Source organism: Acinonyx jubatus, chromosome D3, assembly GCF_027475565.1.
Source record: "Acinonyx jubatus isolate Ajub_Pintada_27869175 chromosome D3, VMU_Ajub_asm_v1.0, whole genome shotgun sequence".
Classification (NCBI taxonomy): Eukaryota; Metazoa; Chordata; class Mammalia; order Carnivora; family Felidae; genus Acinonyx; species Acinonyx jubatus.
In genome coordinates, this window is record NC_069392.1 from 1,985,600 (window position 1) to 2,005,551 (window position 19,952).

Below are 19,952 nucleotides of genomic sequence, written 5' to 3' on the forward strand. Positions count from 1 at the left end.
CGCCGGCACCTGGGAGCCCACCTGGATAACCCAGGGGAGCTCAGGCCTTCCAGCGCCCCTCGCCCAAGGGGGGTAGCCCGCCTGCCTGTCCCCCAAGGGCTCGCGGCTCTGCCCTGGGGCAGATGTTACCCCGTACTTGGGTCCCGGCGGCCCGGGCTGGGGGCGGGTCTGACGCCGTCCCAGTGTCCCCCGCCTGCGCCTGGGAGCGCTGGCTGATGTCGCTTCTCTGCCTTCCTCGCTGGAGACAGCTGTCACAGACAAGCTCATTCAGCTTTTTAAAAGAAGCCTGCTGCTTTTTTTTTTTTTTAATGAATCAAAGAAATTAATTATAGGCTTGGGGTTTGTTAGGTTTATTTTTAGAAATCCCTGATCTCAGACACAAATAGCACTTCATTCTATACTGAGGAGCTGGAAAGCTTAATGCCAGAGGAGGGGAAGGGGGGGAGGGGGAGGAAGGAGGAAGAGGGGTAGAAAAGGAGGATGAAGGGGGGAGGAGGAAGGGAAGGGGGAGGGAGAAGGGGAGGGGGAGAGGAAAGGGAGGAGGAGGGGCGGGGGGGGGGAAGGAAAGGCACCTCTGTTGCTGGCTCTCCACAGTTGCGGGCCATCCCTGGCTGTCCCCACCCTCCTGCGTGCACACCTGTGTGAACCACATGCCTTCTGAAGGTGGACTCGCCACCGAGCTCTGTTCCAAGTGCAGGGGATGACGCAGGAAAGCCAGCAGCTCCTGCCCTCGTGGGGCTGGCACGTTAGTGGGGGAACCGGGCAGTACGGCAAATCAATAACACAGTAAACGGGATTTGCCGTTTATCATGGAATAAGAGACGGAGCGAAGGCAGGACTTCTGTGCAGACGAAGTAAGCCCCCCGCACAGCAAATCGGTTCCCCCTTTCGTGGATTCGGCAGACGTGTCGAGCACCTACTGTGGGCCTGATTCTGTGAAAAGCACTGAGGCTGTATCAGGGAGGGAACCAGAGAGGCTTGGAGCTCACGGTGCGGGAGACAGAGGAGAAATAGCCCAGGAGCTAATGCAGCAGCGTAGGGGGGCAGTACTGCAGGGAAGGGGTGGAGCTGACCCTGCTTGCCTCCCTCCCTGGCGTGCACCCCGCCCCTCCGTGGACAGGGCGGGATGCTCTGGTCCCCATGGCAAAGCCTTGTGTCTGCACCGGGATGGGAAGTGTGGTCCGTGAGTGGGGAGCGGGGAGTGTGTCTCCAGCCCCCCCCCCCCCAACCTGAGAACCGGCTGGGACAGGAGCAGGCAGTCAGCAGGGAGCTGCCCCTTCCCTGATGCGTGTCTGGGGGAGCCCCCCGCCCTCCCCGGTGCTCCCGAGACCCCTCTGGATGTCTGCAGATGGCGCCTATGTTGCTGACCGAATGTAGCAGGTAGAAGTTCCCGGTTATTGCCAAAGCACTTCTTTGGGGTTAGGTTCCTTGAACGGGTCGGCGGGTTAGTAGCCGGGCTGCCCCCGTGTCTGGGCTGTGTCACTGCCTCGCACTCCAAGTTTCAAATGGCTCCGGTGGGGCGTGTCCACCACCAGTCCCTGGGCCGCACACACAGCCCAGAACAATCCACAGTTGGCTGGGAGCTGACCGTCCGTAGGGTTTCTCTGCACCTGTGGTTTCCCACGTCTGTCTGGTGAGGAACAACGGCCAGGCCGCTCAGGACGCTTGGTTTGATGGGACACTGTCCTCCTATGGAGGTGGGAGGCAGCACACGTGTGCACACACGCGTTCACACGCTTTCACACGCAGACGCACAGACACACGTGTCCCCCACCGCCCGCCCCTGACCGCGTGTCCGTGCGTCTGCCGTGCAGAGCAAGGTTCGGGAGCTGGAGGAGAAATGCCGGACGCAGAGTGAGCAGTTCAGCCTGCTGTCGCAGGACCTGGAGAGGCTCCGGCAGCACGCCGGGAAGATCGACCTGCTGGGAGTCGGCCCTGGCGTCTCCGTAGACGTCCCCACGCCAGGCAAGCCTTTCCCGCAATTCATGAACGGACTCAGCCCCTCCATCGGCAAAGGTGAGTGCGTGGCGGAGGAGGGACGGCCGGTGGCCCTGCATCTGGGCGTGCGTAGTGAGCGTCTGTCTGACCCGCCGGCCTAGGCACCGGCGTCCCAGGGCTCCGAACGACGGCGGGCCAACCGCAGTCACTGCGCACGCACGGTGCACCAGCCCCCGTTCTGAGCACGCGATGCCATCGGCAGACACGCTCCTCGTGCGGCCGTGTGCCCTGGAGAGAGACCGGGGCGAGGCCGGGGTCCACGAGGTGCACCGCTGGGCTGCGGCCGCCTCCCACCTTCGTGCCCTGCCCCCTCCGTGTGGGGACCGATTTCTGTTCCTGCTCAGGCGGCGACGGTGACGGCGGTGAATTGAGCGCCCCCCGTCACACTTGTGCTCAGGACGCAGGATGGGGATGGACCTCGCACGTCGGGGGAGGGATTTCGTCTTTGTATCCAGCATGGAGAGCGCAGACGTGTGTCCTCAGGCCTCGCCGCGGCTTCCAGCTGGGGCACAGAGGCTGCCTTGATCAGTCGGGACGTCCCAGGACACGGGGGTTGCAAGAATACCCGCCTGTTTAAAAGTTACTGTTGTTTTTAATTTGGGGAGATGAGTGTCAGAGCCCCCCCCTTTTGAGTTCCGTCGGAGAGAGAACGTCCAGGTTTCTCCCTGTTGGCATCAAAATACGTGATCGTTTCTTTCTGATGCTTCGTGATATTAAGACAAAGCGAGGCTGCCTTTGTCTTGATAAATGATGTGCCCCGTCCTTCCCGCTCAGTCATTAGCTATGTGCCACGTGGCTGTGAGCAGCAGGGCAGAGGGAGGAGGGTCTGCACACCCCTCCAAGGTGTTCCGAGGGCATGGTGCACCTAGCCCGTGTGTCAGGGCTGCGGCTGTGAGGTCAGCCAGCTGGCCAGGCCCCTGTGGAAACGCCTCTTGGTGGCTGGAGACAGACAAGGGGACAGATGCGTGAGGACAGAGTGACAAGCTAGAAAGTGACCCAGGACTGCTTCAGACCAGGCGGACGAAGAAGCCTGGCTCTAGGAAAGGACATTGGGCTGTGCCGTCTGAAGGATGAGAAGGGGTAGGACAGTTTCAGCTGTCACTAGATGAGACAAACATTCTTACACCGGGTGGCCGCATGAGGTTGGCCGGTGATGCTTTTCAAGATCCTGACACGGGACGGGGACACGTCAGATCCTCAGGGACAGGGACAAGGTGCCTGGAGGCCACGCAGAACGCCCGCGTGCACTGAAAAACGCAGCCTCTGAGTGCAGAGTTACGGCCCAGGGAAGCCTGTGGTTTCGTGGCACCTAGGGTTTAACAGGGGCCTGTCACATGGAACCTCTGCCTGGTGTGCACCAGAGCCCCAGACCGCTGGGGCAGGTGGGTCCTCACCCACGTCGGGTCTGCAGGCTGGTCACAGCAGAGCACCCGACCCACCATCGCGTGCCCACCCCGGCCCACGTGGCCAGCCATCCCTTCTCCCCATGGTGTCTTGGGCTGCTGTGTGCGCGCCTCTGTGAGGCATGCAGACGTGTGTCCAGTGGGAGTGGCTCGGTATTGAAACAATCTGGAGAACAGGGTGTGACCCGCGGTGGTGGAAGGTGGGCACTCAGACCCACAGTGGTTCTGGGTCGCCACCAGGCAGATCGATGAGATCCTGGTGTGCGAATAGGTTTGTAGCAAGCCTTCCACACAGCCGCCTGGATGGACATAGCTCATGTAACAGTCAGTGACCTCGCCCCACGAGGGGGCGCCATTGGCAGGGCCCACGTGCCCCTGGCTTCACCCTTGCCCTTGTGGCATCGCCAACCGTGGCTCCACGTTCCTCTGAGGCTGGCGTAGGGCACTGGCCCCACTGTTCTTCCTCAGGAGTGCTGGGCTGGAGGCACAGCCTCTGTGTTTGGAATGTTCCTTCAAAGAGGAAACAGTCGACTGTGCACCTGCTCAAACAGCTTCTGTCCAAAAGCGGGACTCGTGACTTCTACTGCCAGGGGTCGGACCGGCCGTGGGTCAGAGGTTGGCCTTTCCTCCTTCTCAGCTGGTGCCCCGGGGCTCCTGGGCGCGCATTTGCGCAGCATCACTTTGCACCTGCTGTATGCCGAGCGCTGCCGTGAGCAGTGGGGACAGATGGCAGTGACCAGGCCACACCTCTGCTCTCTGGGATCTGACGCCCCAGCAGGGCCCTGTGTCTGTTCTGGCCTGATTCCATTTCAGGGGTGTTATCCCACAGTTCTTTTAACCGGGCCGGAGCCGCGGGGCCCCTGGCCGGTGAAAGCCTCTGTAGGGACACTTCCCACCTTACTGCGAATCATTTGGCCTTTCCCAGCGTGGACTCGGCAGGTTGAATCTTCGGTGAGATGATCCCGAGGTCTGGCCACTGCGGACAGAGGCTGGACAGAGAGGTCAGGGAGGGAATCACTGCTCCTGTGCTTCTGCTTGGAATTCTAAACATTCCCAGCCTCTTGGCCGCTTTGTATGTAAATTAGGACACTTTGGGTCGTAAATGACAGCGATGCTGACCTAAATGGGTGTGAGCCGCAGGGAACTTGCTTATCACCTGGAGTAGATGAGCCAGTATGTCTGGCTCCCGCACAGCTGGATTCGGGGGCTCCAACTGCGCCCCAGGATGCGTTTCCTACCCATCTGGCGGCTCCCCTTCTAGGAGCCAGTTCTGGTGGGACAGACCTTCCGCCTCCTGGGGGCAATGTGGCTGCAGCATCACCAGGCCTCACAGCCTCTCAGTTTGCAGCCAGGGAAAAGGAGAGGCTCTTTCCCTGTGGGTTCTTTTAATTCCCCGTGGCTGGACCTTCCCACCGCATGTTTAACAATGCCATCGCCACCAGACCATCCTCACAGCCAGGAGTGGACTCTGCCAGGGGGATGGCCTGGCGGGGCATGGGGTCAGGTGGCCAGTGGGGACTGAGGGCAGGAAGCAGGCAGCTCCCAAGATGAAAACCTGAGGCTGGTGCCAGCGAGGGGGACGGGCACGCTGGAAAGTCAAAGGACCCACGTGTCTGTCACCTCACTGGCATCCTTGTTCAAATTGTGTCGATGTCGTGGCCAGGTCAGGAGAGCACCGTCGGAAGCCGCACTGTGACCGGGGACTATATCCGGCCCCTCCCGCTCCCTGGTGACAAGCCGGAGCCTCTGCCCATCAAGCCCACCTTTCTGTCGAGATCCGCTAGCCCAAGATGCAGATTTGAATCAGACGTGAGTTCTGGCCCGCCCATGCGGATCCGTCTGGTGGGAACACGTTGGTCCTCTCACCTTCCTTCCTCCCCCTTCCTCCTCCCTCTCCCTCCGGGCGTCTTCCCTTCCTCCTGTAGATTCCCATATCTGGTCTTCATCGGCCCTCATGTCACCTCCTCCATGCAGTATTCCCGGTTGTCTCAGCCCCACAGCACCAGGCACCCTTTGACACGTGATCGCGGCGGACGGTGTCTGTCTCCCTCGCAGGGCCGAGCCCCTGTGAGCAGAGGCCGTGGGTCATTGTCCGTCTGTGTGTCCACAGATGCCCGGTAGGGCCTGGCAATCTTGCACGGTCTGCCCGGCGAGTCCCACACCCCGTGTTGGGGGGTCCCACCTCCAGTCCACTTTTGGCTCGGGAAGATGCGTTCTTTATAAACGTCCTTCTGTGTGACCAGGGGGCCCGCACTGAGGGAGCCGCTTCATCTCCGGGCCGGTGCCCGAGACACAGAAGTTGGTCTAGTCGGGGCTCACGGGAGCTCCGCGGTCTGGGGGGAGAAGGCTCAGCGAGACTGAAGGGTTTCCTGTGTGCTTCCCGCAAAGACGTGACCCCCGCCGCCGCGTAACCTGAACGTGGTTTGTGTCTTTACCAGATGGCTAATGAACACAGCTCCAGTTCCTCCAAGCAGCAGAGGCACTCGGGGAAAGTCCACCTGTGTGTTGCCCGCTACAGGTAAGCACGAAGCTCCTCTCTGCATCTCCGAGCATCCGTGGACGTGCGGGGGGTGCCTTGGGGCTGATGGGGCCGCGGGTCTGGGCGTGCTCCCCTCCCCACCCGCCCTGGGTCCTCGGCCGAAGGCAGGCAGTTCGGCCAGACTCGGGAGACGGGGAAGGTTTGTTGTCGGTTCTGATGGAAAGCGAGTAGAAGGTGCATTTGTTTCTCAGGACGGCCGTTAACGACTTACGGAAAGTGGGAGACTTGAACCAGCAGAAGCACGTTCTCTGGCGGCTCTGGAGGCGGGAAGTGCGGGATCGGCTCAGCAAGGCTGTGCTCACTGGGGGCTCTTGTAGCTTCTGGTGCTCCAGGCGTCCCTGGGTTATGGGTGCATCCCTGTGGTCTCTGCCCGGCCTCACGTGGCCACATCCCTGTGCATCTGCTCGTTCTCTCTCTCTCTGTCAGTAAGGACACCAGTCGCCGGATGGGGGCCCACCGACTCCAGCACGACCCCATCCTGATCGCATCTGCCAAGACCCTATTTCCAAGTAAGGTCATGTTCCCCACACTGGGGGGCTAGGACCTGAACCAACATTCAGGGGGACGGTTTAGCCCTCGGCAGGTGGCAAGCTGAAACTCACAGGGCCACATTCTTGTCCAGAGCCCCCGTTTACTGCCTTTCTGGGGTCCTCACACTTGCGAGGCGCCCCTCGCTAATTTCTCGCTGGGGTCCTGTGGTGTCCACGCTCAGTGGGAACTAAGGAGCCATCTGGTCTGAACGACCCTCAGAGTCTTTGTGGGGAACGACCCCCCCCAATTCTGAGACGGGTGTGGGGTAGCTGCCTCTCCACAACTCCGCTACCTGGGGACAGTGCCGGCAAGCCCGAGACCAGATTCTGCCACGGGAAGGAGTTAGCCATAAACCACATAGTTTACGTCTCCCGTTCCTCACGCTCGATGAGGACCCAGCCTCTCGTCCTTGGTTTCCGCCGGTCGGTATACCTGGCACGTGTTCCGTTTTCTCCAGTGGGAGCCCTTCGTAATGGCTCTCGCGCTGAACTGGGCTCTCGGGACTGGCTCACTTCCCAGCTGGCCTGCGCCCTGGCGAGCCACACTCCCCAGCCTCTCCAGCCTCCCCGCGTGCCGTGTGCCCTGGGCTCGCATTCCCTCCTCTTCCAGGAGAGGCGAGGTCTCATTCCGGGAACAGGGGCCCAACAGCCGGTGCACCCCGTGGATGCGTTCTGTAGCCAGCGTGAAGTCGGGCACGGAAGAAGACGGGCTGACCAACCGGCTTCCGTCTGCCGTTGCCGTCACCAGGCACGGCCCAAGTGCACGATGTCCCCTCGTTCGTTCTCTTCTTTGTTGGTGCCCTTGATGTGGTGCTGGTGCTGGCTTTGTGACTCTTTCAGCCACCCTGCCAAAGAAGCCCGAACCACGTGAGACCGAATAGTGCAGAGAGAACTTTGCACGTCTGAGTTCTCTTCGTACCTTACCACCCCCGCTGGGGTGGTTCTGAAGGTAAAGGCAGGAGTTTGGGGGGATCCCCTGGGACCAAACACGGACATCATTCAATAAGCCTGTGGAGGTTTCCCCAAACCTGAAACGAGACAATACCTGCCTGAGGCCGCCCCCCCCTCAGTGGCTGGCGCAGTCACCTCCTGGGATGGTCGCCTGCGGTCCGTCTGCCTCTGCCCCCACCTCTCCTGCCCGCCCGAAACCACCATCGCTCTGTGCAAACGGCTTTGCAGACACAGAACTCTGAGCTCGCGCGTTCGGTGCATCACGCGAGACACCCCGAACTGACCCTTGCCCCGCTTTCTCGGTGCAGCCGCGCCTGACTGTGGACCCGGCTCAGTACGTGTGACCCCATCTGCCGACCCTGACTCAGCTTTCAGCCTCCCCCCGCCAAAGCCCGTTTCCATCACCTCTTGAGCCACTCCTGATCCAGTGTCCTCGCCCCACCTGCCACCTGCCGGCTCCCCATCCATGGGGCGCCCGAGTGTCTCTACCGAATGCAGGTGTGGTCACATCACTTCCTGCCTTAAATCCCGATACCTCCCAGCACCGAAGATCAAATCCACACCCACGGGGACCCTGCCAGTCCCTATCCCTCGACGCTCCTGCGATCAGCACCCTCCTCCAGCCCGGCTGACTCTTGGCGCCCCAGCGGGACCCTGCTCCTGCCTCTGGGCCTTTGCACGCGCCATTCCCTCTGCCGGCAGCTGCTTACTCTCCTCATCCGCCCGCTGGGCTATCACATCAAACATCCATCTACGTCTCTTCCTTATGCAGATGGCCCCTGGCAGTTACTGACTCAGTAAAACCATCAGACTGTTGCAAAACTTCCCTAGACCCTGGGCTCGGACAGTGAGGGGCACGGTGACTTGGGGCCGTTAAACCTGCAGAGGACAGGGGTCAGGAGACCTTGATGTTGGTCCCCAGCATCCCCACCCCGGGCCTCTTTGTGAGCTTGTGACTTTGGGCGGGTGCCCCTGACCTCACTCTGTGGTTCAAATTGGGAGAAATAGTATCTTCTTCGCTCGTCTCGCCGAGATGGAACGCTGATCTCGTAAAACGTACACGGAAGTGCTGGTGAGCTTTCTGGTACTGTTGGCGTGCGAGTCGCTATCGCCTCGTTATTATATTTCTACCACACGTGCCTGTCGTCTTTGACTATCAGCAGATGCTGTTTTAATTTTTATTGGGGCCTTCTCCGTTATTCTAAACTAATTTAAAAAATCCCCATTTCGTTTACTGTATGTCTTATTTGCACATCGGGCATGATTGTAAAAAACGTCACGTTTACGAGGATATTTGACGCAACGGTGATTGTATTAACCAAAGTTTAGAGGCCACATTGGTGCCTAGTGTTAGGACATCGGTTAAGTGAAGTATGCCAGTCTGTTCAGTGGAATATTCCACATCCATTAAAAAAGGTCATGACAGAGGGGCGGCTGGGTGGCTCAGTCGGTTGAGTACCCGACTTCGGCTCGGGTCATGATCTCGCAGCTCGGGAGTTCGAGCCCCACGTCGGGCTCTGCGCTGACAGCTCGGAGCCTGGAGCTCGCTTCGGATTCTGTGTCTCCCTCTCTGTCCTTCCCCCACTCAGGCTTTGTCTCTCTCTCTCTTTGTCTCTCAAAAAAAAAAAAAAAACCTTAAAAATTTTTAAAAAAAGGGTCACAATAGAATATTTCATGAGCTAGAGGGAGGGTCACGCATACTGGAAAGTGGAAAGAATAAGCAGATTACTGCAAAGTAAATGCGGTGTGGTCCTACCTTTGCTAAGCGGTACATACGGAAAGATTATAGGGTTAATGATTCTTCTTTGCTTACTAATGCGAACACTTATGGCAGACATGACGGGTACGAACTGAGATCAGGGTCATCAGTGTGTCATGTGGCACGGGGACCCCGAGCGTCCGCCTCAGTTTCAGAATTCTCTCTCTGTTTTGAGTGTGTGCGAGAGCGCGGGTGCTGCCGCCGTTCCTGGCATGCACACGGCTGGCGCGGGGGTGCAGGTGCCCACCGCCCTCCACGTGCAGCACCTGCTCCACGAGTGTCCTTCTTCCTCCAGTTACAACCCCTTCGATGGGCCGAATGAGAACCCGGAAGCTGAGCTGCCCCTCACGGCGGGGAAGTACCTCTACGTGTACGGGGACATGGACGAAGACGGCTTCTATGAAGGTCTGTTAGGGCGCGGGGCGGTGGGTGCCGGGGCTGCTCCGCGCACCTGACTGGTCCCCGCGGACGGGCCAGGCCCCTAGCTACGCCTGCCCGCCCCAACCCTCCGCCCTGACCCTCCGCCCGCCCTCCTCAGCTTTCCCCCTTCTGACGACTGAGTGGGGTGTCCTGACCCCGCAGACCTGAGGCACTGGCAGAGGTTTGCAACGTCCATCCCCGCAGAGCTCGCCGGGTGGCTGTGCGGACACACCGGGCCGACGGACTGCTGTTCCCAGAGGGGATCTGTTGCGTCTTCTATGTTACTGCCCCAGGACCCCCGGACCCCCAGCTGACCTCCTTCCCGGCAGGACAGATGACCCCGCCTGGCTCAGGGCGATCCCACTGATCTCTGGGCTTTCTGGCTGTCTGCCCCACGTGCTGCTGGATCCCTCCCTTCAGGGTTACTGCCCCGCCCAGTCCGAAATCGGGAAATGCGACCTCCTCCCTCCCTCTGGGACGCCTAACCTTCCGTCCCTTTTGTAACCTGAGCATGAGCTCGGGACAGCACCAGCGGCTTCACGAGCCTCGCGAGACTCCTCAGTCCCCAGTCGCTCAGTCACCCTGGACGAACGGAAGGGTCTTGGCCTCTTACCTTGAGCTGTAGGACCAGTTCTTGCTAAATTAGCGGGCTCCTGTTTCATGGCCTTGCTGAGTGTTCCCAGGGCTGATAGACGCAGTTGGCTTTTGAGCTGGTGTTTGCTGGACGTGAGGTTGGATTGCTTCCTTTTTTTTTTTTTTACGTTTAGTTTTGAGAGAGAGGAGTGGGGGAGGGGTAGAGTGAGGGGGGACGGGATCCAAAGGCTCTGCGCTAACAACAGAGAGCCCGACGTGGGGCTCAAACTCATGACCTGTGAGATCATGACCTGAGCTGAAGTCATGCTCGAACGACCGAGCCACCCGGGCGCCCCACAGGTTGCGTCTTGACGCTGAACAGCCGCCCGGCCGTGGGCTGCGTCGCTCGCCAGTAGTTGCCAGGCACGTGGTAGCAGAGCTGTGGGCCGTCCACGCAAGAAATCCGCCACGGCTGGTGGCAGCACAGCCCGAACTCTTAACCTACGTTCACGTCACCACCACTGTTTTTCACACCTGTAGAAACAGGCGCCCGAGGCGGCCTCCAGAAAACCCTTGTTGGAAATCTCTAGAATATTCACAGCAGGCATCTTGCCCGCATCAGCTTTCTGGAGGCCTGATTCAAACAGGGCTGCGAAGCTCGGGAATTTCCCTTGTCTCTGTGCCTTCCTCTGTGTAGAACAGAGAAAGCGAATTCGACCTGCGGGCAGCCTTGGGTAAATGAGGTGCAGGGCGGGTAGGACAGGACCCGGTGCACGGTGAGTGCGGTTATGACTGTCGGTGTCACCCGAGCACCGGCCCTCGTGAGAGCATCCTGGGGGTGCCAGCTGACCCACACCCTACGTGGGGCCGGGAGCAGGCCGGAGTCCCCCTTTACTCTGGGGGAATCCACGGCCCATCGTATGGTCACGTGCCTTCCTCTGGGTCCATCACACGTCTCCCGAGGCCAGGGTCTACTGGGAACGGGCACCTCCCCGCCACGCCCTGCCACGTACTGGGCAAATGGCCTGTCCCGCTGGTGCTGCGAGATTACCCAAATCACGGCATCTTTGAGGCTCCTCAAAACACTTCTGTTTTTTAGACCTCTGCTGCTAACAGGTTTTGAGCCCAACTAAAAAGAGAGCATTTCGCAGAATAAGAAGAGGTTCTCCCTGTGGCCACCAGTAGCCACGAGAGCTGGTGTGATGAAATTTTTTGCCACTCAACCTACAGGTGGTCTGGCACCACATGGGCAGTTTCTTTCTCACAGCAAACGGGCATTCTGGGAGCTTCCTTAGGACATACACAGTGTGCTTTGCAAGGGGGAGAGGTCACCTTTAAATCCTATTCATGTGATCATACCCTCAAAAATAATAGTAAGACGTTTACTTTCTTAACCTCCCAAAACCTCGTCTCCTGCACGTTTGTTCGTCCATAAACAAACATTTACTGGGCACCTACTGTGTGCCAGGACTCTTCAGTGTGATGAAAGGAAAGAGATCTCTGCGCTCATGGGGTGTCCGTGTCCGTAGCAGGTGTTGGCTAAGCAGGGGGCCACGCTGCCTGATGGGTTCGCGGGTCGCAGGGGGCAGGCGGTGGGAGCAAGGTCCCGAGGACGGGACGTTTGAGCAGGTGTCCGTGACGACCTGTGGAATCCCACTGCCGTACCACACGGCCCTGTCGGGGAGCCGTGCGGGTCCGGCAGGACCTCGGGGCCCCGATGCGAGGGCGGGGTGATCTCACTGCCTTTGTACCAACAGGCGAGCTCCTGGACGGGCAGAGGGGCTTGGTGCCCTCCAACTTTGTGGATTTTGTCCAGGACAACGAGTCGCGGCCCGCAAGCACGCTGGGGAACGAGCAGGACCAGAATCTCATCAACCGTTCGGGCATCGGCTCGGAGGGGGAGAACATTCTGGACCTGCACGCCCCCACCCCCATCGACGCCGGCGTCGCGGACGGCGGTGCGGAGACGCTGGGCGTGAGCGTCGACGACGTCGGAGAAGACATCGTGCCTTACCCTAGGAAAATCACCCTCATCAAACAACTCGCCAGAAGTGTCATTGTGGCCTGGGAGCCGCCGGCAGTGCCGCCGGGCTGGGGGACCGTGAGCAGCTACAGCGTGCTCGTGGACCAGGAGCCGCGCGTGAGCCTCACGCTGGGGAGCAGGACCAAGGCCCTCATCGAGAAGCTCGACACGGCAGCCTGCACCTACCGCATCTCCGTGCAGTGCGCCACCAGCAGGGGCCACTCGGACGAGCTGCGCTGCACGCTGCTGGTGGGCAAGGACGTGGCGGTGGCCCCCTCCCAGCTGAGGGTGGACAACATCACCCAGATCTCGGCCCAGCTCTCCTGGCTGCCCGCCAACAGCAACTACAGCCACGTCATCTTCCTCAACGAGGAGGAGCTCGACGTGGTCCGGGCCGCGAGCTACACGTACCAGTTCTTCAACCTCAGGCCCAACGTGGCCTACAAGGTGAAGGTCCTGGCCAGGCCCCACCAGATGCCGTGGCAGCTGCCCCTGGAGCAGCGGGAAAAGAAGGAGGCCTTCGTGGAGTTCTCCACGTTGCCGGCAGGTGAGCCCCGTCCTCCCGGGGGGGGGGGGGGAGGGGGGGAGGGGGGGAGGGAGGGGTCCCTGGCGGGGGGAGAGGGCAAGGGCTGTCACCTGTACGAGGGGAGGGGTGGGTGAGAGGGGGCAGGCGGGGGAGACCACATTCAGTCAGCGCCGTCCTGGAAAATCCCGTAAGTCAGCAGGAAGCAGGGCGTGTGCATGTGTGTGCGTGTGTGTGCACGCGTGTGTAGGTGAGTGTGTGCACGCGCACATGTGTGCATGTATGTGCATGGGTGTGTACGTGTACATGTGTATGCATGTGTGCACATGTGTGCGTGTCTATGGGTATGTGTGCATGTGCGTGTGAGAGAGAGAGGGAAAGAGACTACTTGGAGTTTGTTTAGGGACCGTGGTTTTGAGAACATTGCTTCTGACACTGGCGCGTGCAAGAGGCCTAGCCCGGAACGGACGGGAGGAGGCGAGACCACCTCGGGGACGGGGGAGGACGTCTCCCCCACGGCGTGGCCGCCACACGCGTGTGCTCGTGGAGGGCAACAGCGAATGAAGCGCCTACGTGCCTTCGCGACGGTTCCTTCCGTCTCAGTTTTTCCTTCGGACGCAAACACGGGGATGGATTTGCGTAGGAGGCGTGACGTCCCATCGTAGACGCTCTCCTGGGTTCTGGGCACGTCTGCCACGGAGAGCCCGTCTCCTGTGCGTCCTCCACTGGGAAGAATGGCAGAAGTGACACGCCTCCCTTCCCACACACACCCTGGGCGGCTGTAGAGAGGGGCTCAGGTACACGTGCCTGCGGGGTCAGCTCGTCGCCGATCTTCCAGGGTCCCCATGCCGCTAAGGGGCAGCCCCCCCCCCCCCCCCCACCTCCAGAAACGTCTGCTGTGCCGCTCGTTGCTGTGGGGCCCGTCCAAGGCCGCCCTTCCACGCAGGTCAGCTGTGCCCGGTTGGGAGGAGCCTGGGTACCGGCGGGAAGAGCAGCCTTCTTGGAGCCAAGAAGGCCATTCTTCGAGAACGTTCGAGGGTGTAATCTGTCTCCTGCGGATCGTCTCTTAGTCCCGAGTTACTCGCGAGATCCCCCGGAAGTGCCGTCTCAGCCGCCCCTTTGTCGGACCTCTGTGATTCGTTAATCCCGTCCTGCCGAACCTTGCTTGTCAGTAGTTTTCGCAAACAGTTCGTTTCTTCTCCGGGATCATTTTAAGCGGCTGCATAAAGTCTTCCGTCCCACACAACGTGGGCTTTTCAGTTCGTGATGGTTTACTTCCGTGTCGTCGTGTTCTCCAGCGTGTGCCAAGCCTGTAATCAATGGGCCCCTGACCCACAAAGCAGCCTGACCCACGGGCAGGGGGGCAGACTCTACCCGACGGCGGGAGGCGGTCTGAGGAGGAGCTGAGTCGTAAAGGGTCAGCGCCTTTGTCTTCCGTGCTGACTCGATTCCCTGCCCGGCCACCGGCGTCGGTCATGAAAACTGGGATAACGAGGACCCCTCTTTCCCCTGAAGCCTACCGTGAGGTTGTGGGTCAGTGCTGGGGGCACAAGAAACAAGACACTCCAAGCTCAGGGCTCCGTGGGGGCTCAGGAGGGACGAGGGGGCACACGCGTTGGTCCCCCCGGAAGGCTTCTAGAGAAGCCCAGGGTGCGATGGAGAGGACGGGGTCCAGGTGGGGCGTGAGCACGAGTCGTGTGCCGCAGCTTAACTCCCCGTCACCGATGTCTTCGTCCGTAAGCCTGAGGGCTCATGCTGCGGACGGTCTGGCCTCACAACTCTGGAGGCTGGATGTCTGAGACCGAGGCACCGGCAGATTCGGGGTCTGGAGGCGAGGATTTGAGCCCGTGAATTCTGGGGGTAGCGGACCCAACATTGGGTTCGTCGCAAACGTTTCTGTCTCCTGACCAGAAGGAGCAGTGTCCTGTCCGTGGTGAGTGGAGTGAGTGGAAGGCCTGGGGGAGCTTGCCCTGCGTGGGAGGAAAGGGTGCTCCTAGACCAGCCCCTCTGAACTCGTGTCGGGTATGACTTGTTCGAGGCACCCCGACGTGACGGACGTGAGCGCCGCTCCCGCTGGTCCGCATCTCTGGGCCCGTGTGTGGGGAGCTGGGCCGGGGGTGGCGGAACGGCAGTTACCAGCCTTTCTTCACCCACAAATCCTGTAGTGTGATTCCACTGTAGGTAGAAGTGAGCACCGAGGCAGATCCCAGACCGGTTTCCCCTCTTGGCCATTGCCCTTAAGAACAATGAGGCCTGATAGCTTAATCGACTTCCAAAGTGCCAGAGCCAGGTGGTCAAGGGAACAATGGTGACCCTGAACGAGTTAATGGGGTTTCTGAAGTCGGGTGTTAGCTACAGGCTGCGGCACAAGCCCTCAGAAAACTCTGGTCTGGATAGAGCGACCCGCTCCGCAGAAAGGCTGGCACATCACGAGTTCCAGAGTCCCTCCGTTACGAGAAGCCACTCACACCCCAAGAGACAGATCTCGTGGGTCCTGAGCAAGCCAATACCGGATCTTGCAGGTGGGATTGCACCTGTCCCTGCATGTCCCAGGGATAGTTATCAGCAGCGGGATGGGCAATGTGTGTGCTTTGGGACAACACCAGCCATGTGAATGGTTTGGGGCAGGAAACGTTTTCAGTGGTAGTCGTTGTGATACCTAAATTCTCGGTGTGGAATTTAAAGCTGGTGTTCACCGGCAGGTTTCCGATCAGAATTTGAGATTATCTTTAGGGTTTGCAACACTGCATACAGCTTTTCCTCAAAAGGACTCTGGCAGCTACGGGACCCAGCAGGGCCTAGACAAGCAAGGCACATCATTCCCAGCTGGCAGCGCCAGGGTCCTGTGGCCCCTGAAGAGGCCAGGCCTGCTCACTGGGAGCGGCCTGACTTCCTCCCTCCAGCCTGGGCCAAACATTGCCCTGCGTGACCCCCACCCTCCCAGTGCCAGGTGAACTGCATACTTGAGTGAGGACAGAGGGGCTGGCATTTCTCCAGAGCTATCCTGTCCCCCTGCCTGCTGGGGCTGGCTTGGTATTTGCAGCCTCCAAGATTCTAAAGCAGATCGTGACCAGAAGCCTGCATGCAAAGTCCCCCATCACTGCAGGAAGGGCAGGCTGCTTCCCAGATGGGCCATGAGAGACCTATCGATAGAACTTATAAATTCCTCATATCCTTCCTGGTTTTGTCTGCTTGGTCTATCCGGTCATTGAGAGTTATTGTCTGTGTGTCTAATTTCTTCTTCAGTGTTCTCATTTTAGCTTTATATATTGTGGAGCTCCATTAGTAGACACATACACATTTTTGTAAAAATTTTTTAATGTTTTTTTTTAATGTTTATTTATTTTTGAGAGAGAGAGAGAGAGAGACACAGAGTGTGACCCAGGGAGGGGAAGACAGAGGGAGACACAGAATCCAAAGCAGGCTCCAGGCTCCGAGCTGTCAACACAGAGCCCGACGCAGGGCCTGAACCCACGAACCATGAGATCATGACCTGAACTGAAGTCGGACGCTTCACCGACTGAGCCACCCAGGCGTCCTGGCACATACACATTTAAAATTGTTAGTTTTTCATGATGAATTTACCCCTTTCTCGTAATGAAACGCACCTCTTCGTCTCTGATAATTAATTTTTGTCTTGAAGTCTGTTTTGTCTGATACTCATAGGACTACCAGCTTTTCCATGCTTAGTATTTGCATGTTATATCTCTTCCTAACCTTCCAAATTCTTTGTATTGTTATTTTTTGTATGTCTCTTGCAAATGGTCTGTGATTGGGTCTTGGTGTTATAACAATATGACAGTCTCTGCCTTTTAATTGGAATCTTTAGTTCCTTCACGTTTAGTACAATGATTGATATGACTTTATTTAAGTCTGCCATTTGTTCTTTATGTTTCATTTGTCCTGTCTGGTTTTTTTCTTCATCTTTCCTTGCTTTTGTGTCTGGGGGGGGGGGGGGATCAACTAAGAGTTTTTTTCTATTCCATTTTCTCCTCTACTGACTTTTTTGTTGTTGTTGTTATAACTCTTTATATTCTTGTTTTAGAGATTGATGTAGGGAGTAACACATGCCTATTTAGCTTATTAAGAATTAGTTTACATTAATGACATAACCTTATTTATAAGGGAAGAATAGTACCAGTGTATAATTCCATTTATGCACCTTCATTTTCGCTATTGCTTTTATACATTTTATCATATGTTTTATTCTGTTATAATAATGTTACATCCCTTTTTGGTCCACATTTCCATCTGTTATGATTTCCTCTTAGCCCTGAACAGTTTCCTTTAGCATCTCTTGCAGAATTCTTTTGCTTAGGTAAAAAAAAAAAAAAACAAAAAAAACAAAAATCCTCATTATTTCACATATATTTAAAGATAATTTTTTTTTCTGGATATAGAATTCTAGCCTTTTTTTAAATTTCAGGACTTTGGAAATGTCATTCCTTTTCTCTTGGCCTTCCCTATTTTTTACAAGGAGTCAGCTGAGTTTTCTATTGTCCCATTCATTCCCTGACTGCTTTCGAGATTTTTCTCTTTGTCTTTTTTGAAATTTACTGACAATCCTTGATCTAAGGGTGGTATTGGTGGTAGTTTTTCTGCAGATTTCAAATTTTATATCTCCACATTTTTTCTACCTTATTCTGTCTTTCCTGTCTGAGAACCTAATTGTACATGAGTCAAATTGCTTGCTAATGTCATACAGATGTATGAACTCCTGTTAATTTTTTAAATCATTTTCCTCATTGTGTTTCAGTTAGGATAATTTCTATGATAATATCTTCAACTTTATTAGATCTGTCTTTTGCAGTGTCCAATCTGCTGTTAAGACCATTAAATGAAATTTTTATTTTGGCCATTGGAGTTTTCAGTTCTAGGATTTTCATTTGGTTCTTTTTTTTTTTTTTTTTAATTTTCTTATCACTCTGGGGATTCCCATCTCTTGGCCTATCCCATTCATCTTTACCTATACATTTTTAACCTGTTTGTAAAAATTGTTTTAAAGTCTTTGCTAATTGTAACACCTGAGTCACATATGGGCCTGTGTCTACGGACTGTTTTTTCTCTCAGTCACATACTCATTTCTTTCCACATCTGGTGACTTTCATTGTGTGTTGGACAGTGTAGATTATGCACTGTGGAGACTGAATTCTGTTACCTTTCTCAGTAACAGCTATAACAGCACCTCTGGAGCGTGTTGAGGTGTATCCTTGCAGACAGTTATATTACTTGTGACATATCTACGTCTTGTATATGCTTGTTTTAGCTTTATTTGGGTGGGTGTGTTTCATTTTTGCCTTTAGAATGCAGCCCTCCATCCTGATGTATGACCCCGGCTTCTATGATTTGGACCTTCCATGTCTCCAGTGGAAAACGCAGGCTCCTCTAACTTGGCGGGACTTGAACCCCAAATCCCTCGTCTCAGCGCCAGGCAGCCCTCAGAATCACCACTGAACTCTGCAGCCGTCTGGCTGTTTCCCTTCCTGTATGTTGCTTGCATCCTTGTCTGCCCTGCACAGGCACGACTTAGGAGTCACTGCGTAAATAGCACGAGGGGAATGGGCTCACAGAGGTTGGGGATCCTGTTGCATTGCGTCTTCACTTTCCGGGATTTCTCTTCTCGATTTCTGTCATCTCTGCCATCACTGGAGGCCAGCTTCCAATTCCACGCCCCAGCAAGACCGCCTGCCACTTTCTGCTTGGACTCTGTCTTTCACACGAGCTAGCTGGGCAGTGCCCTAGGGGAGAATGAGAAGGAGTCTGGTTACGTGTGGGATTTGCTATGTGTTTCCCGTCTTAAAAGGTGCAGACCACACGGTGTCCGCCCGCTCTACCCCGTAGCGCGGGATGAACCGCGTAGGGCGTGTTCACGGGAAGCATTTTGAAATGGGTTGAGAGTCTTCTCTCCGCCATGAGGCACGGGCTGCTTCTCTCCCTGCTGGGTGTTCTTTGCAACAAAGGAGAGCAATCCGGCTCTGACGAGAACCGCTGATTCCTTTCATCTTGTGAACGCAACCAGGTCACGAGGACAGTGTTGGGGAGACTCGGGGAAGTGGTGCCCCGCGGTGTTTCCGAGAGCCCTGGCAGCCAGTCAGCTGTGAGTGGATGAGAGGCCCCGCGATCTGTCCCGTGCTCTGGGGGTGAGTCCGCGATGGTGACCAATCACAGGGGAGGGAGAGAGACGGCACTCACGGTTGATGCGATTAGCAGTGCTTGAGAAGGAACAGTCACCCTTGGAGACTGAGAACAGACTCCTCCCCGCGAAATCCCCGGAGTCTGGTCAGACACCATCCAACTACCAGCAGCCACTGAAACAGGTGATTCCCACCCAAAGGACTGTTCCCTCCAGAATGGCCTTCCACTTCTGATATAGAAGGTGGGGATTTCAGTGTCTTTTATGGGAGGGGGAGGAGTATCGTGCCCTTGGGGTCAAGTTGAAACGACCGGTAACAACAGTAAGCATACAGATGGCACTTACTCCGAGCCCGTGTGCTCTTATGAGCACTTTACGTACATCTTAGTTCTCTTCGTCGCACAGCTTGGTGAGCTTGGTGATACTGATTGTTTATTGTATGTCAGAAACTGTGATTTCTCAGAGGCTTGCGCACGAGTTGATCCGACGCACACGTCCCTGGTGGGCAGCTCTGTTCCAGCGGCCATCTGGGGACCCGGGCATGTCCATCCCGTGGCCTCACCCTTTCCAGCACGTGGCCTCTAAGGTTGCCCCCGGGGGTCATCTCCTTCTCAGACCACCACAAGGGGCAAGGCCTTGAAGGTTCACCTGGGGAGTCTTTGGCGGGCTGCTGTGCGGAAGTCTGTCACATGGCCACGTCTTACCGAGAGGGAAGTTTGGAAGCTGAGTGTAGCTGTCTGAGCAGAGGCAGAATAGTAACATGACGACGATGTTCTAGTGAGTACGTGGCCGTTGTTGCCGGTAGGTGCTGTCTTGCATCTGTCTTTAGATACGCTGACTAAATAAAGACAGGAAGGGTGAGCAGTCGTCCAAGGTCCCACGCCAGTAATTGTCGGATGTGGGACTTGAACCCGGGCGGCAGGCTCCGGTGCCCTCTGATCTGCGCCCCATCCTGTCCGTCCTGCCTCTGGCTCGTTTGCATTTCTAGGAGGATGTGGTTATAAAGCGACAGGTCTGGCATCCAGGAGGAGCCAAGTCAGTGCCGAGCGGTGAGTGGATGGGGGAGCACAGAGGAGAGGACGTCTGCTCTCTGGTCAGGC

The 19,952-nt window shown here is 56.9% G+C and overlaps 1 protein-coding gene across 25 annotated transcripts in view; it reads left to right on the forward strand.

Annotated features, from left to right (window-relative positions):
- RIMBP2 (RIMS binding protein 2) overlaps positions 1–19,952 on the forward strand; it is a 218,550-nt gene that overhangs the window by 164,632 nt on the left and 33,966 nt on the right. For 24 of the 25 annotated variants that reach the window (XM_053206401.1, XM_053206397.1, XM_053206398.1 and 21 more), the window contains 5 exons: positions 1,815–2,016; positions 5,065–5,210; positions 5,840–5,919; positions 9,476–9,585; positions 11,931–12,743. In XM_053206401.1, the coding sequence (XP_053062376.1) occupies positions 1,815–2,016; positions 5,065–5,210; positions 5,840–5,919; positions 9,476–9,585; positions 11,931–12,743 (1,351 nt within the window). Of the gene's footprint in view, positions 1–1,814; positions 2,017–5,064; positions 5,211–5,839; positions 5,920–9,475; positions 9,586–11,930; positions 12,744–19,952 lie in introns of those variants that run through there. The other variant, XM_053206409.1, reaches the window with a different exon arrangement.